This window comes from Oncorhynchus masou, chromosome 9 (assembly GCF_036934945.1).
Source record: "Oncorhynchus masou masou isolate Uvic2021 chromosome 9, UVic_Omas_1.1, whole genome shotgun sequence".
Classification (NCBI taxonomy): domain Eukaryota; kingdom Metazoa; phylum Chordata; class Actinopteri; order Salmoniformes; family Salmonidae; genus Oncorhynchus; species Oncorhynchus masou.
Window position 1 is genome coordinate 61,784,137 of NC_088220.1, and position 13,617 is coordinate 61,797,753.

A 13,617-nucleotide genomic window follows, 5' to 3' on the forward strand; every position below is an offset into this window, starting at 1 on the left:
TCTGTTTTGGTTTCGTGTAACATTGCGTCTCTGTTATTTATTCAGACACGAGACTGGAATGAGGAGCTGCAGACGACCAGAGAGCTGGCCCGGAAGAACTTGCCTGATCGCCTGCTGAGAGAGAGGGCCATCTTCAAGGTGAGCCAGCCTACAGCAGTAGTTGAAGCTAATCTCCTTTCCTGTCTTCTGTCTCCTGCACTCTGGCCCTCTTATTTGCTTTCGCTAGTGAGCTTTGGTCATCAATTCTCCTCCTTGAAACACCCTCCTTTCAGTTCCGTTTCTCTGTTTCCGTTTATATCCTGTAGTGTGCAGACTGATACGCTGCTTTCCATCCTCTACAGCTTTACACGTTCACTCTCTAACCCTCCTCTCTCCAGGTCCACAGTGACTTTGCGGCTGCTGCCACTCGCGGTTCCATGGCGGTGATTGACGGCAACGTGATGGCCATCAACCCTGGCGAGGAGACACGTATGCAGATGTTCATCTGGAACAACATCTTCTTCTCCCTGGGCTTTGACGTACGTGACCACTACCGCGAGCTGGGCGGGGACGCTGCCGCGCACGCTGCGCCCACCAACGACCTCAACGGTGTCCGGGCTTACGGGGCCGTAGACGTGGAGGGGCTGTACACCCTCGGGACTGTGGTGGTGGACTATCGGGGTTACCGTGTCACGGCCCAGTCGATCATCCCTGGCATTCTGGAGAGGGAGCAGGAGCAGAGCGTTATCTACGGGTCTATCGACTTTGGGAAGACAGTGGTGTCTCACGGGAAGTACCTGGAGCTTCTGGAGAGGACCAGTCGACCACTCAAGGTGAGGATATCATGATGATAATGCCAGTTTCATGCTTTATTTTTAAGTCTGCTAATTGTTTGGGATTGACTTTATTTGTCACTACAAAGTAAGCAAACATCAATATCTTTTGTTGAACTGTTTTTCTGTCACTGCACCGGCCTACAGACATTCAATGTTTATCACTGCCATACCACAAACCTGCCATACTGTGGTAATCACATTCTCTCTGTCATAATGACCGACTCTTCCACCCCCAGGTCCAGAGACACAATGTACTGAATGAGAAGGATGAGTCCATGGAGCTGTGTTCCTCTGTTGAGTGTAAGGGCATAATCGGCAACGATGGACGCCACTACATCTTGGACCTTCTGAGGACCTTCCCCCCCGACCTGAACTTCCTGCCTGTGGAAGGGGAGGAGCTTTCCCCTGAGAGTGTGAGACAGGGTTTCCCACGCCAGCACCGTCACCGTCTGGCCTGCCTCCGTCAGGAGCTCATCGAGGCCTTCGTTGAGCACAGGTACCGTAGAGTGCTTTAGGGAGGTGTTTTAATTTTGTGTGCTGTGGGAATAGCATGGAGACTCTACCTTTCACATTTACATACCTGTGTTGTAGTGGTTAGCTATGGGCTTCCTTGGTGGTTTGTGTGCTTTAGACAGGGTACTGGTTACGTCCCTCAAGATGGTCATCAGATGAAATTTTTAGTGTATGATTGGGTCTGTGCAGATTTGAATGCTCACGTCACTGACTATGTCCTACCCCCTCAGGGATAATAAAGATTCTATACTCTACTCCTCAGATACCTCCTCTTCATGAAGATGGCAGCGCTTCAGCTTATGCAGCAGAAAGCCAACAAGGAGAGCAAGCTGGCCACCCTGACAGAGAATAGCATCCCCGGGGCAGCCGTTCCAGCCCTGCCCTCCATAGAGAGCCCCGATGCCTCGGCCGAGTCCTCAGAAACTTCCACAGAAACCCTCACTGACGCCAACTCAGACGCAGTCCAGACGGAGACCACCTCCACCTCTGATGCCCCTCAGCCAGCAGCAACAGAAACACCCACCACAGAAGCAGCCCCCAAGACAGAGCCAATGACAGAAACAGACAGTTCAGCCACAACAACCACTAATGCCTCCCAGGCAACCTCTATAGAGGATATTGTGGTTCCCACAGTGACCACCAATGGGCCGTTGGTGCCCTTTGCCACAGCAATTCAGAACGGGGAGTGCGAGAGCCCTCTGGAGGGTAAGGCTGAGGATATTATCCCTGGCTTAGCCCAGGCAAAAGAGCTGGCTGAGTCTTTAGCCGCGGAAGACGGATCCGGCATTGGTACGTCCAAACCGTTGCAGGGTAGAGAGGCTGGGGAAACCCAGTCGGTGTGAAAATGCATTTAAAGAAGAGGGCTCTTTTAATTTCAGTCAGACATGCATTTAGAATGGTGTGTGTGTGATTTTTCATCTGTATGTTGCCATGTTCATGAAGAGGTGTCTAATAAGGCTTAATGCTGGTGTCTTAGTTGCATGTCTCCACCTGGCTATTTGTCCCTGTCCAGTTCTTAGCCTCCTAAGTGAGCATGGACCCCAGTAAAATCATTTGCAGTGTGGGATATAGCAATCCAATAACCACAGATCTCTCTGTTTTGATTTCTTATTGGCTACTGTGACAGTTAATCAAAGGGTTTGTGACTCAGAAAGAGTCAATTTGAGGAAAGATGATAGTGATTTTTGGGGAACTTACACCATATAATTTGGATTTGTTGCCCAGGTAACTTGTTATATTGATTTTCATTCAACTTCTCTCTCTTCCTCCCCTGATCTCTCCAACCCCACCCTGACCTGTTTCCATCAAGACCCGAAAAGCCGAGAGGTGGTCCTCAACGCCTGCAAGGCCGTGGGTTCCATCAGCAACACCTCCTTCGACATCCGCTTCAACCCAGACATCTTCTCTCCAGGTAGGAACTGTCTCTTTATGGTGGTGGATGATGGGAAATGTAGCGCTTTTCGGAGAAGTTTGGTGTGGCAGCTGGCTCTGCTGAACAGTACCAATTGTTGATAATTTTTGGTATCAATTGCTGTTACCTCCAAAGCACTTCACAGGAATTGCCTTATTTTCACATTCATGAAACTAAAGCGTAATAAAAGACTATTGCACCCCCCTCCCCCCAAAAATTCTGATGTCTCTCCCACAGGAGTGCGTTTCCCTGAGGACAGTGCGGATGACATTCAGAAACAGAAGCAGCTGTTGAAGGATGCTGGAGCCTTCATGGTGTCCTGTCAGATTCCGTCTCTGGTAAGTTTCAGGGCAGCAACATCATACCAAGCACAAGCGGTCATTACCCTCACTATATTACAACATAATCAGCCATACAAAATTGGCTTTAATTATTTATTTACTAAATACCTAACTAATCACACAGAATTACACATATTTAAATCATAACTTAATTTCAAATTACGTCATAAAGGAAAACGTCCCTAGCGGGCGGAACAGATATGACAGCTGGTTACACAAAAGAAAAGGGGCTGGGTTTGAGTGAAAGAGCGAGAAGACTGAGGAACTAAGGGCGAAGCTGTGCTATCGTAAATACAGTATCTTATTCATTCTAAATTACCGCCCATTTGGAAAAGGAAAATGCAATAAATATTTACTCTTGAGCTGCGCTTCGGTAGGTTGGTGGTAGATGGAAGGCCGTGTTGACCAACCGAGTCCTTTGTCCTTTGAAGAATGTCTCTGGTTGTCATTTGGATACGTTGGAGTAACGTCGTTGTGCGATAGACGGGATACTCTGTCTGTTCCTTCCTAACCCTCGTTTGCAGCGGCTGTTGCTAACTCAACGGCTAGGAGGTATCACTTCTGTAGTGAATAAGAGTTCAAAGTTGATACCATTCGCAACCAAAGCTCACGCTGATGTTGGCTTCGTTCTGTAGTTATTATCTGAACCATTCTGACATCGGACCGTCGTCCTCATGTCCTCGGAACAGGAGGTTATATTGTCGTCAAGGGCTTATATAGGAAGGGAGAGGAGGGCGTGTTTGAAAATTCTCACATTTTAGAAGTTCAAATCACATTTCATCACGAATAATTTCATATTCAAACATTTAAATTGAACAACAATTCCATGTGAATCCGATAACTCTGATGTGTAGACATCCACTGTAGAGTTTCATCTTATCATTGATGAGAATGTCTCAGATGACAACTGAACTGACATCATATTCATTGAGTTCCACCGCATATGTTCAATTGGTCGGCTTACCAGAATATAGTTCATTTCCCCCCACCTACTGATGTTCCCAGAATCTCTATGTTAACCAAGGTTTTTGCAAATGTAACATCAGTAGGGAAGAGAGAGGAAAAAGGGGGAAAGAGGTATTTATGACTGTCATAAACCCAACCCCAGGCCAATGTCATGACAGCTGTTTGTCTTAATTTCTTACATTGTATGTGGGAATTTATTTTACTTAACTTTTTTCACTCCAGGTAAAAGACTGTCTGGACCACAGTGCTCTGCCCATGGATGGAGCCACGCTGACCGAGGCGCTGCACCAGAGGGGCATCAATGTGCGTTACCTAGGCAACGTACTGGCGTTCGTGGACCAGACCCCAGCCAAGGCACAGCTGGAGCACTTCTATGTAAGCCTGACCTCCATTCGATCTTGAAGACTGACTGAGGAGAATTATAATGAAGGGCAATGATATCATTATGCTAATAATGCTAACCTTCTATACTGTTCTGTTGTTTCTACTGCAGACATTGCAGGACAGAGTGCAGGACAATCCATCCTCTGCATTCAGCTTGTTTCCTTTTTCTTAAATTGTTTTATATGTGTTCTGTAGAGAATAGGTATCAGCGAGTTAATCACCAGATGTGCGAAACATATCTTCAAGACATACCTCCAGGTGAGCGCTATTTTTCGAGCAATGATTGTTGTAGAATTATGATCACACAGATCTTTGCTATTTTGCACCACGGAATTGTCACCCCTACTTGCTTATCATAGAATGTATTTGTCTCCCTTTGAAATTGATTAAATATGAGAACAATAGACTATGTACTCCGTCTCCCAGGGTGTTGAGTTGTCGGCCCTCTCCGCCGCTGTCAGCCACTTCCTCAACTGCTTCCTGTCCTCTTTCGATGCCGTGGCACACTTGCCTGCCGACGAGCTCGTGTCGCGCCGCAAGAACCGTAAGCGCCGTAACCGCGTCCCGGGGGGAGGGGACAACACTGCGTGGGCCTGCCTGACACCCAGCGAGCTGTGGAAGAACATCGTCTCTGAGGCCCAGAGCTACTACCACTTCACCCTGCACTGGTGGGTGAGAATTAGGATAGATTTTGGCACAATAGTAGGCTTGACATTAGCACATTATGCTAACAAGCTACCTCTTCAGCCTGCACTGGGTGAGTGTGCTTGGGTTAAAGTTGGTGTATGTTTTCCTAAAAACATGCATCTTTCTACAGCGAGAATGCCGACCAGGTAGTGGAGAAATACGGCCTTCAGAAGATCACCCTGCTCAGAGAAATATCCATCAAAGCTGGCATCCAGGTAACTGCCATCAAACCTTATTTCGACTAGGTGCAATGTTCAACATATTGTATACATCTGTCCAATACCTTCAGATCTACAGAAATGCCTAGGGAGTAGGGGCCAGGGGTCAAATTGTAATTCAAAATGTATTTTAATGATGTCACGTTTTTAACCCTCTCCCTTCTAACACTCTTCCTGGGTCTTCTGCCTCCCTGCGTTTCTAGATACTGATAAGGGAGTATAACTTCGACAGTCGCCACAAGCCTGCATTCACAGAGGAGGACATCCTTAACATCTTCCCTGTGGTGAAGCACGTCAACCCCAAGGCCTCCGATGCCTTCCACTTCTTCCAGAGTGGACAGGCCAAGGTCCAGCAAGGTGAGGCTAGCATGAGGCTACTAGACCTCAATCAGCATACAGCACTACCTACACTTATAATGCAACTCACATGCATGTGCACACACACCTGCTACAGGTCCAGCGTGGTGAGGTGGGTACCAGTCCTGCTAGGCGGGGTCAGCATGGTTCCTCCTAGGGCTAGAGACAAATATGTAAATTAAACTCTACTCACACATGCAACACACACACACACAGGAAAGTTGAGGAGAAATGTTTTCTTCCTCCCCATACAAACCATGCAGATACATTCAGTGTCATGCAATTTACATTCAGTGTCCTCTCTGAACCCATTCACATTACTTTCTGTTGCGCTGTACAATGATTGTGGAAGCCTGACTTGTCAACAAGGTCTCTGTATGCAGGTTACCTGAAGGAGGGCTGTGAGTTGATCAACGAGGCTCTGAACCTGTTCAACAACGTGTACGGGGCCATGCACGTAGAAATCTGTGCCTGCCTGCGTCTGCTGGCTCGCCTCAACTACATCATGGGAGACCACCATGAGGTGTGCTGCTCTCAACATTATAAACACATTTTGATGTTCCTCTCACGCATGACAACAAATGGCCACAGCAATTCCAATGACGCAGTCCTGACTGTGGTCTTCTCTGTCCACAGGCTCTCAGTAACCAACAGAAGGCTGTCTTGATGAGTGAGAGGGTACTGGGCGTCGAGCACCCCAACACTATCCAGGAATATGTACGTATCCAGGAAAATGTCTTAAACACAACAGTTTTTTTTTTTTTTTTTTTTTTTACTGTTTCTAAATGCCTCTGGTTGCTTTCTCTCCCCAGATGCACTTGGCTCTGTACTGCTTTGCCAACGGTCAGCTGTCCACTGCTCTGAAGCTGCTGTACCGTGCTCGCTACCTCATGCTTATGGTGTGTGGGGAGGACCACCCCGAAATGGCGCTTCTAGATGTGAGTGGGTCACAGTATTTCATTTATTTTCTTTTGATTGAAACCATCCTGTGGGTGTTTGTCACAATGTTAACTCTGAAGTTATCTACCATTTTTGTGTAACCCTTTGAGGTGTGTTTGTGACCTTTATTAAATCAGTTCTCCTTACACCTGTTGTCCCGGGTCTCCTCCTGTAGAGTAACATTGGCCTGGTGCTGCATGGAGTAATGGAGTACGACCTGTCTCTGAGGTTCCTGGAGAACGCCTTGGCCATCAACTCCAAATACCATGGACCCCGCTCCCTCAAAGTAGCCCTCAGGTAACTACAAGGAAGAGTCATTTCTTGAGTGACTGAACATCAATTTTGGTATTATAACTGATTTGCTGTTCTATACTCTAGTTTGTATTATCTTCAGTTGATTTAATACAAATCAAATGTTCTTCTGCAGTCATCATCTGGTTGCGAGGGTTTACGAGAGCAAGGCAGAGTTCCGCTCTGCGCTCCAGCAGGAAAAGGAGGGCTACACCATCTACAAAAACCAGGTTACAGCTACAGTACTCAACGCTCTACACATCCTCTCATCAGAAGTGGTTTAAGAACATTTGCTGAAATAAAAATATGTGCTAGATTACCAACAACTGATAATAGTTTAAGGTCTCTTTCTCACTTTCATCCCCTCTCAGGTGGGAGAGGCCCACGAGAAGACTAAAGAGAGCTCAGAGTATCTGAAGTACCTCACACAGCAGGCTGTGGCTCTGCAGAGAACCATGAACGAGATCTACAAGAACGGCTCCAACGCCAGCATCATGCCACTCAAGGTACGTGGCTTAGGGCCTAGCTATATTTTCACATGGGTTTTTATCTGTAAGACAAAATGAAAGGGCCTTGTATTGTCCCCAGATGATCGCATACCTGCGTCTGTAGATTATGCTTTCAAATGTATTGTGGGCGTTAGATTCATAGTACAGTGTGTAATTTTGTTGGGTTCCACCACTTTTTCCAGTTCACAGCTCCCAGTATGGCCAGTGTTCTAGAGCAGCTCAATATCATCAACGGCATCATCTTTATACCCCTCAGGTAAAGTGAAGTAGCACCTTATTTTTACAGTTTGCTTTGAAAATAGAAACCTGTCAGGACCCAGTACTGACCCCTGTGGAATTCCATCTCTTAAAAATATAATTGTGTCAGCGCTCAACATTAACCCTTGTGGTATCCTAACCCATTCACTCTGCAGCCAAAAGGACTTGGAGAACTTGAAGGCAGAGGTTCAGCGGCGGCAGCAGCTTCAGGAGTCGGGGAAGAGCGTGGAGGATCTCACTGTGGACAGTCCACTAGAGCTGGAGGACAAAATACCCATGGACGTTAACGTTGATTAACGTCAAACCCTCCACACCACATTACTTTCTGCAAGGGAGAGGACGTGATACAACTGCCATCTTCTTGAATGAGCATGTGGACCCGAGAACTGAGCTGTCTAAAAATCAACAATGAAAACAAAAGGGGTGAGGGGCAGACAAAGAGAAACATCTATGTATACAGTAGGTATAGAGTTTATAAGAGGAACTTCAAGGAGTAACAGAGCGGGAGTTAGTATATACAGGCGTAGGAGAATACAGAATCCATGTTAACATGTTCAGTCTGAAAGCCTACAGCCTCAAGAGCTTTGGTAAAGAAGCAGAACGAATGTAAACTTGATATCTGCTGCTGTGTGTGTGTGTGTGTGTGAGAGAAGGCGACCAAGGACGACCATGACATTGTATTACCAGAGCCTTATCCACTGTTCATCCCACTCCACATCAACCAACTGTTCTCTCTACCCAAGGACCACTTTTTACCCAACACCTCCAAAACTCCTGAAAAAGCCACTGCGGCAACTACGGCTTTCATCATGGCCCCATGTTGCCTCGAAAATAACATCTTACACCCTGTCCCAGAACTCAGGGGATTCTTTTTTTTTTTTCTTTTTTACTGTGAGATTAAAGTCACTAAAATTGAGAGATTTCTCTGTTTTGGGCCACAAAATGTAAACTCCCTTCTCTTGCGTTTAGTCTTGTTAAACCTCCCCACCAATCACACATTTGCTCTTGAGTGTACCCTATGGTCAGTCAAAATTGTATTTGTATTTCATGGTTTTATCATGAGTTGCTGCTGTGTCTGTTGGTTCTATCACAGAAAAACAGACGGTGACGCATGTATGCTCTTCAATCAATCTTTTGATTGTTACACCTTTTTTTAGTAAATTTCTTTTTGTAAAAGCAAAATGGAAACGAGGGAGACGCCATTTTTAGCTCTGTCAATTATCCATTAATTTAAAGGTAAAGTCAGCGATATGATGTAGGTGCACAAAGTAAACGGCGTAGTGGATCAATTTCCGCAACAACCTAGAGTGAAGCACAAGGCTAAACTCACCCACTGTTTTAGTCCCGTACCTACCACACTCGAACAGTTTGAAGCGAAACCCATGCACATGCGCTGATACTGTGGGAGCAAAGTCAAGCGGCTCGCTCATTGAATTATCTGCGGTGTTGCTCGTGGCAACATCATTTCGCTGTTTACCTTTAAGCCATGTCTGTTTTTATAGAAAATATGAGTGGAAAAGATGTATAAATAAATCTGTCTATGGGGTTTAGACAGGTATTTGATCAATGTTGATGGAAATACAGATATGAAACATACAACTATGGCTTGAGCAGTAGACCTATATAGGACTCTTATGTTAGATGTGTCCAGTCTTCTATTTTTCCACTTTGAAAGAATATGTGCATGTATGTTTTTGTTTCTGTGTGTTTGTGTAGTCCGAGAGAAGAAATCGGATATGGCCATGATGAATTTGACACTTGCAGCTTCGTAGTATAATGACTAGGTTGGGTAAGCCACAACTTTCCAAATGTTTTATTTTTTTATATGCAATGGCTGTGTTTACACAGGAAGACAAATTCAGATATTTTGTCCAATTATTGGCAAAAGGCCTGATTGGTCTAAAGACCTATTAGTGGCAAAAAGATCAGAATTTGGCTGCCCGTGTAAACAAAGCCATAGTAAAACCATGGGATGGCTAATGCAAACTTCCATTCTCATGTAACATTCTTGGCCAGCAATGTTGTAAATCTGCTCATATGAAGTGAGTATATGAGAAACGTATAGTCTGTGTGTATATGAGAAACTCCTTGTTTCAAAATGGTAAACTTATGTTTCCATTGTTTGGTAAACCCATTCAACAAGTTGACAGTAAATCGGGCAACAGCAGGCGATGTATGAACAAAGTTTCCTCGTCAGTATTGAGTGCACTTTCCAGTGCTGTCTGTCTGATTGCATACACGCATACAGCACCACCAAAAGTGGGTTGAGAAGGGCTTCTTCAATATACCAAAGAAGACTGATCGAGGTGTGTGTTTTGTGTGCGCTTGTGTACGACCCTCCCTTGCAAATGTCTTTCTAAAAATTGTTGCAGTGTCTAAATGTATGTGATTAAAGCAATAGAAACTATGCTGGAACTGATCCTTTTGAAGTGCTGCACTTGTGTGGCTGCACAAACTGCTGTCATTGTAAGTAAAAGGCTGCCACCAAGAGGGGAGACAGCAGTTACAGTAATTAATTTCTTAAAAAAGCTGGAACAATAGAACTTTGTATGATTTGTGCCTATTTATGCTTTTCAAAACGTTTTAAAATGTTTTTCTGGTTTCTTTTAATTTTTGCTCATATTTTTCAAAGGAATATCATTGGTTTCCTTTTTGAAATATGTGTATCTGCATTTCCTTCTCAGGTTCAACTTCCTCTGAATGTCAGTCCTGTCTTGCATTACACTTAGTAGCCATGGGGTGGTGCTCTAGAGTACTTCAGAAACAAATGAGAAGACTTTATTCGTGTGAAATAATTTTGTCCCCTACGATGTTAACAAGCATATCTTAATGCTAGTGTGTAACTAACTGTTCCATATGCTTCTCATTCACTGGACGTTGAGGAAAGGAAAAAGTATTTGATGGAATTGTGACGATATGAACCTGAAAGTTTTCAGACTATTGCTTGATGAAAATTTAAATTGTTGACACCTTTACAAAAGTCTGAGATTCTGGCCATTTCTGATAGAATAAACTTATTTAGAGTGATCAAAAATACTTTTGTCTGCCTTGAGACATTTTCTTTTCATGGATCATAATCATGCTACTTCGATTTAATCACAAATGCACTAATTATTGTTGGAGTTCAGCTGCAATTCTGTTCTAATTGCGTCATAATATACCTCTTGATACATTCAAGTAATTGCATGAGAAACTGATTTGACTGTTCTTTAGATGTTCAACATTTGGAGACATTCAGAATATAAAGGATATCCATCCATACAAACCAAGGGGTTTACATAACATGAAGAAAATATGTCATTTCAATGCTCTGGAAATGAAAAATTGTAATATTGACCAAATTATACATTGTCTTTAGCTTTGATAAAATAAACTGGAGGTCTGTCACTCCCTACTGAATTAATCTAATTTTAAAGCGCTTCAAATGACTCCCAGCACTTAACTGATGTCGCACATATGATACTGCTATTCTGTACATTTACACATCCATTTCATCTTCTCTCCAATTTGATACAAAAACGTGTATTTTCCAAGATGGCACATAGAATCACCTAAGTAGCACACAAGAAACCACCAATCGAGCTGTCTCTTTACTACGTAGAAAAATAGAAGGCTCTGACCATCAACATTTCATAGATGCACTGACACTGAGCGGGGTTGTCTCTGCCCTCTCGTCTAGTGGGGAGAAAAATAGGTCCTATTGGGCAAAGACAGTGCAAATATGGTTCATATCACCTCAGTGTAGCTGGCTGTCTAACTCAATGAGGGTTTGTCAGTTTGATGTTTCATTCTTCTGTTTTCTCTCTTACCTTGAACTGATGAAATTTCTTCTGCACATTTCTAGTGTTAAAGTCTACTTCCCTGGCTGTGTGGTACCTGTCTGTTGCTATTTACAAAATAACAATCTAATTATTTTTGGTCGTGAGTATGCTTTTGTATTAAAATGAATAAAGAAAATTAGCAAATAACAATTGGCTTGGATTTTTAATAACTACTGATGTACATTGAGATCTAATCAAACTTTTCTGAAATGATTCCAAGCTAGCTGACTTATATAACCTTTATTAAACTAGGCAAGTCAGTTAAGAACAAAATCTTATTTACAATGATGACCTACCACAGCCAACCACTAATCTGGACGACGCTGGGCCAATTGTGGCTATCCTATGGGACTCCCAATCACGGCCGGTTGTGATACAGCCTGGAATCGAACTTGGGTCTGTAGTGACGCATCTAACACTGAGATGTAGTGCCGTAGACCGCTGTGCCATTCTTGGACATGCAATTTGATGCAGTCCTATCATTATCATGTATTTCAATGGTAAAGACTGGTTGCTTATCTCTGCTAGCCGACAGGGGACCAGTCACACAAATGTTACAGTAGGTAATTCACAGACCTATGGGACGTCATCAAGAGAGATCAAATTCTGATAACATTCTGGAATCTGAATATCCACTATAAACAGACGTAAATGACCCCATTGACAGAGGCTGACTAATGATGTGTTGTCAAAAATAGTGAGTGTTTACAGCTAATAAGTAAAATTATAGTTTATCAGTGGGTGTTTGCAAGTGTATATTTGTAAGTCGCTCTGGATAAGAGCGTCTGCTAAATGACTTAAATGTAAATGTAAGTAGGGCTGTGATCTAAGGCGTACGCGCGCGTCGCTGTCAGTTTGCGAACGCAAGCGCGTCACCGACTCCGAAGGCAACTGCGGTAAGTAAAACAAGGATTGGTCGAGAGACAATTCGGCTTACTTTAAACTCGAGATCAGAAGTCCCTTATTTTGGAACAAGAAACATAATCTTGGCTTTCATAACTGGCCGAACTTGTTAAAGTTTTTCAGGAGAAACTATAGGGTAAGTGTAAATTATTTTGCATCAGATATTGAGTATGGAAGAAATGCTAGGTGGGGAAAATGACGATGTGGCTGTAGTTTTTGCGCCTCCTTTTTATGTCTCAAAATGGCGGACAGGCCGCTTGGAGCAGCAGGTAGCTGGTCATCAGAGTTGTAAATGACTGTTAACCAACTAGTGGCACTGGTCGATTTGCATGTAAGTAACTTATTAACCTGCATTAAGTTACCATTTGAATCTAACGTGCACCTATTTTCCAAGTAAATTATCAAATTGATTCGATAATTTTATATTAACTTTACAGCTCACAAGGCAGCCAACTAATGTTGTTCAAACAGTGGAAATAATAATCAATTATGTGTGTAGGTAGCTAACCTAATAAATTTGTTTATTTACTGACTTGTTGCAATATCTTTTATCGATGTAGCTAGTTAACTTTAACTAATATTTTGCGGAGTATATTGGTGAAGTTAAATTCATTACTTCACCTCGCATTCGAATTGTTAGGCTAGCTAGCGTGCGCGCTCTCGTCTACCCTGCGTTCGCTTGGCGATCATATGTAGGTCATGATTTGAGACCGTTATTAAACATACCCGCTACAAATACTTACCAACTAATGTGTGGTGTTGTCGAGTGTAAAACGATATCTAGCTATCTGCTTGAACACTTTGTGACAAGCTAGATAACTTTAGCTAGGTAACGTTACCTACGATTTTAGAATGTTCAATAATGGGAAAGGGCGTATGCAATCGGTTGTATTTAATTTATTTTGACATCTATTTAGTAAGTAACTAGCTAAGTCTAAATATGTTATTTTTCTAGTATTAGCCGAATGTCATGTGAAACAATAGCTGTGGTCTGACATTTTGATACCTTTTTTAGCTCCGCTAGCTACCAAGCTAGTTGTATGTTTCCTGTGTAGCCACTGGCTACCCTACTCCATCCATAACGTTACATCCAGACAGCTGGACAACTTTGATCAACATTTTGTGAAATGTCATCAGCAAGGCTCTACATTAGACTTGTACCGTTTTACAGAAATCTTTCACTGCAAGTTGGCTCTGTTTCACG

The 13,617-nt window shown here is 43.5% G+C and overlaps 2 protein-coding genes across 5 annotated transcripts in view; both read left to right on the forward strand.

Annotated features, from left to right (window-relative positions):
• Positions 1-11,092, forward strand: part of LOC135546399 (clustered mitochondria protein homolog) — a 29,855-nt gene extending 18,763 nt beyond the window's left edge. For both annotated transcript variants that reach the window (XM_064974783.1, XM_064974784.1), the window contains exons 9-27: positions 46-138; positions 378-812; positions 1,052-1,311; positions 1,591-2,117; positions 2,638-2,739; positions 2,977-3,077; positions 4,269-4,421; positions 4,626-4,688; positions 4,857-5,098; positions 5,248-5,332; positions 5,539-5,692; positions 6,076-6,215; positions 6,329-6,409; positions 6,505-6,630; positions 6,807-6,928; positions 7,059-7,152; positions 7,294-7,428; positions 7,614-7,687; positions 7,845-11,092. In XM_064974783.1, the coding sequence (XP_064830855.1) occupies positions 46-138; positions 378-812; positions 1,052-1,311; positions 1,591-2,117; positions 2,638-2,739; positions 2,977-3,077; positions 4,269-4,421; positions 4,626-4,688; positions 4,857-5,098; positions 5,248-5,332; positions 5,539-5,692; positions 6,076-6,215; positions 6,329-6,409; positions 6,505-6,630; positions 6,807-6,928; positions 7,059-7,152; positions 7,294-7,428; positions 7,614-7,687; positions 7,845-7,986 (3,129 nt within the window). In that variant the 3' untranslated portion in view covers positions 7,987-11,092. The remainder of the gene's footprint in view (positions 1-45; positions 139-377; positions 813-1,051; positions 1,312-1,590; positions 2,118-2,637; positions 2,740-2,976; positions 3,078-4,268; positions 4,422-4,625; positions 4,689-4,856; positions 5,099-5,247; positions 5,333-5,538; positions 5,693-6,075; positions 6,216-6,328; positions 6,410-6,504; positions 6,631-6,806; positions 6,929-7,058; positions 7,153-7,293; positions 7,429-7,613; positions 7,688-7,844) is intronic.
• A 1,270-nt stretch (positions 11,093-12,362) lies between these two features.
• Positions 12,363-13,617, forward strand: part of LOC135546400 (lissencephaly-1 homolog A) — a 105,142-nt gene continuing 103,887 nt past the window's right edge. Inside the window, exon 1 of one of the 3 annotated variants that reach the window (XM_064974786.1) lies at positions 12,363-12,406. The gene's annotated coding sequence lies outside the window, so the exon portion shown is untranslated. Of the gene's footprint in view, positions 12,550-12,652; positions 12,745-13,617 lie in introns of those variants that run through there. The other 2 variants (XM_064974785.1, XM_064974789.1) reach the window with 2 other exon arrangements.